This window comes from Apaloderma vittatum, unplaced genomic scaffold (assembly GCF_000703405.1).
Source record: "Apaloderma vittatum isolate BGI_N311 unplaced genomic scaffold, ASM70340v1 scaffold37167, whole genome shotgun sequence".
Taxonomy (NCBI): domain Eukaryota; kingdom Metazoa; phylum Chordata; class Aves; order Trogoniformes; family Trogonidae; genus Apaloderma; species Apaloderma vittatum.
In genome coordinates, this window is record NW_009728543.1 from 2554 (window position 1) to 4485 (window position 1932).

The following is a 1932-nucleotide window of genomic DNA, read 5'->3' on the forward strand; positions in this document are numbered from 1 at the left end:
GCTGGCCCTGGGGATGGGCATCCCCGCAGACTCCATCTTCATCCTGGCCAACAGAGGTAACCCCCCTTGTGCTGCCGCCTCGCCCTCCAGCACGCCGGGCTGCTCCTTCTTGGTGTGTGAGGCTGCGGAGACGGGGAGACGGTCAGGGTGGAGGGAAGAAAGAGAAGGACTTCTGTAGGATGGGTTGAGAAGAAGATAAGGCCGTGTATCAGTCAGGCTTCCAGCAGCTTCTGGAAAGTCGATGCGGTCCTTGCTAGCCTGACATGTCAATGTACCCACAACACTGTGCTGGGACAAGGGAGCAGGACACACAGGGACACTCACGACTGTTCCTGGTGGCTGGGTGCTCCTGGGACCTGAGCAGCTCCTTGCTCAGCCTGGGGTTCAGAAGGTGCTGGCATGATGCAGGCAGGTGTGGGGATTTCAGGGTGATGCTCCTGCAAGTGGAAGGTGAAAGGCACCAAGAAGGGAAGATGCTGGGGCGAAACTGGGATGGCACCCCCTTCGCCGGGGTCCTGTGTGTGCATGGTGCAGGACCATGGCGAGGTGAGTTTGTCCAGGGTGCCTCCTCTCTCATGTTGCTCATCTTCTTTCCTGTCATCTGGGCCAGGTGAATGCATTCCTCGAGAGACTGCAGCTGTCCCCGAGGTGAGTGGTCCAGCCAGGACCTCCTGAGATCCTGAGAGGGACCAAGGTGGTGGGACATCCCTTCTGAGCCAAACCTGCTGGAGAGCTGGTGTCTGAGGACCAGGCTTCGTGGGCAGGACACGGTGTTTGCAGAGCAAGTCCACTGACAACCCTGAGAGATGCTCCCTCATCTCTGCTGACAGGCTGTGCCTGCGAGGACAGGGACGCAGGCAGGTGCAGGCTGCAGGACGAGGGTCCTGGGGGCCAGGTGGGCACCAGGACTCATTTCCAAGCAGAAAGCAGCAGCTCTTTTCTACTCTGATTTTTTTTATGGGGTAGTAGGTGCCACATGTGGAGCCTGGTGTCTCCTTGCCTGCCTGTGGGTGACGCGGCCAGGGTGTAGATCCCCTTCCCAGGCATGGGGAGGCAGCTCAGCACCCTGCTGGTCCTTCGGCTACCATCCCAGCACCTCCCAGTCTCGCGGGGTTGAGTTCAGAAAGATTTTCAGGAGAGGATGAGACATTCATAGGAGAAACAACCCAGTTGACTCCATCTTGTGTCAGTGAGAGCAGAGACATACCCCCAGCACAGGGCATGACCTGGGGCACTTTGGGCATCTTTATCCACAAGACATGATCCTGCCCCCCACCCAGGATGAGAACAGGGCTGGGAGGTCCGTGAGGCACTGGCACAGGCTGCCCACGGCAGCAGTGGAGTCACCATCCCTGGAGGTGTTCAAAAAATGTGTAGACGGGGCACTTCAGGATGTAGTTTAGTGGTCATGGTGGTGGGTTGATGGTTGGACTTGATGATCTTAGAGGTCTTTTCCAACCTTAATGATTCGGTGAGGTGTGGAGGGATCGCAGCCTATTGACCCAAGGTCAACGACTGGAGACATGCTGGGAGCACAGAGGAGGGTTGGAGCCCATCCCAGGACAGTGAGGGTCCGGGGGTGATGGGGTGGGCAGCAGGTCCCTCAGGCAGGGGCTGACGGCAGCTCTGTGCTTCCTTCCCCGGGCAGAGAGCACGGAGAGCGGTCCTGCTCCCCGAGGAGGTCTCTGCTTCGGGCCCCCCGCCCCCTTACCTGGGCAACAAGGAAGGTAGGTCCCAGGGGAGGGGGCTGCACCCACCAGCATCCTACTGCCCTGTGTCCGCCTTTGTCCGTGACAGCCCACGCTGCCCTCACCCGCAGACTCGTGCCGGCTGAGCCAGGACCCGGGGCCCTGCAGAGGGATGGTCTCTCGCTTCTTCTACAATTCCTCCTCCATGGCCTGTGAAACCTTCCTCTACGGCGGCTGTCTGGGC

General features: G+C 59.7%; 1 protein-coding gene across 1 annotated transcript in view; it reads left to right on the forward strand.

The window, feature by feature from the left end:
* Positions 1-1924, forward strand: part of LOC104277467 (protein AMBP-like) — a gene marked incomplete at its 3' end in the record, with an annotated part of 4021 nt that extends 2097 nt beyond the window's left edge. Inside the window, exons 5-8 of the mRNA XM_009874104.1 lie at positions 1-56; positions 611-648; positions 1649-1727; positions 1820-1924. The exon at positions 1-56 is cut by the window's left edge and continues 39 nt beyond it. Coding sequence (XP_009872406.1) covers positions 1-56; positions 611-648; positions 1649-1727; positions 1820-1924 — 278 coding nt within the window. The remainder of the gene's footprint in view (positions 57-610; positions 649-1648; positions 1728-1819) is intronic.
* Between the last annotated feature and the right edge of the window lie 8 nt (positions 1925-1932).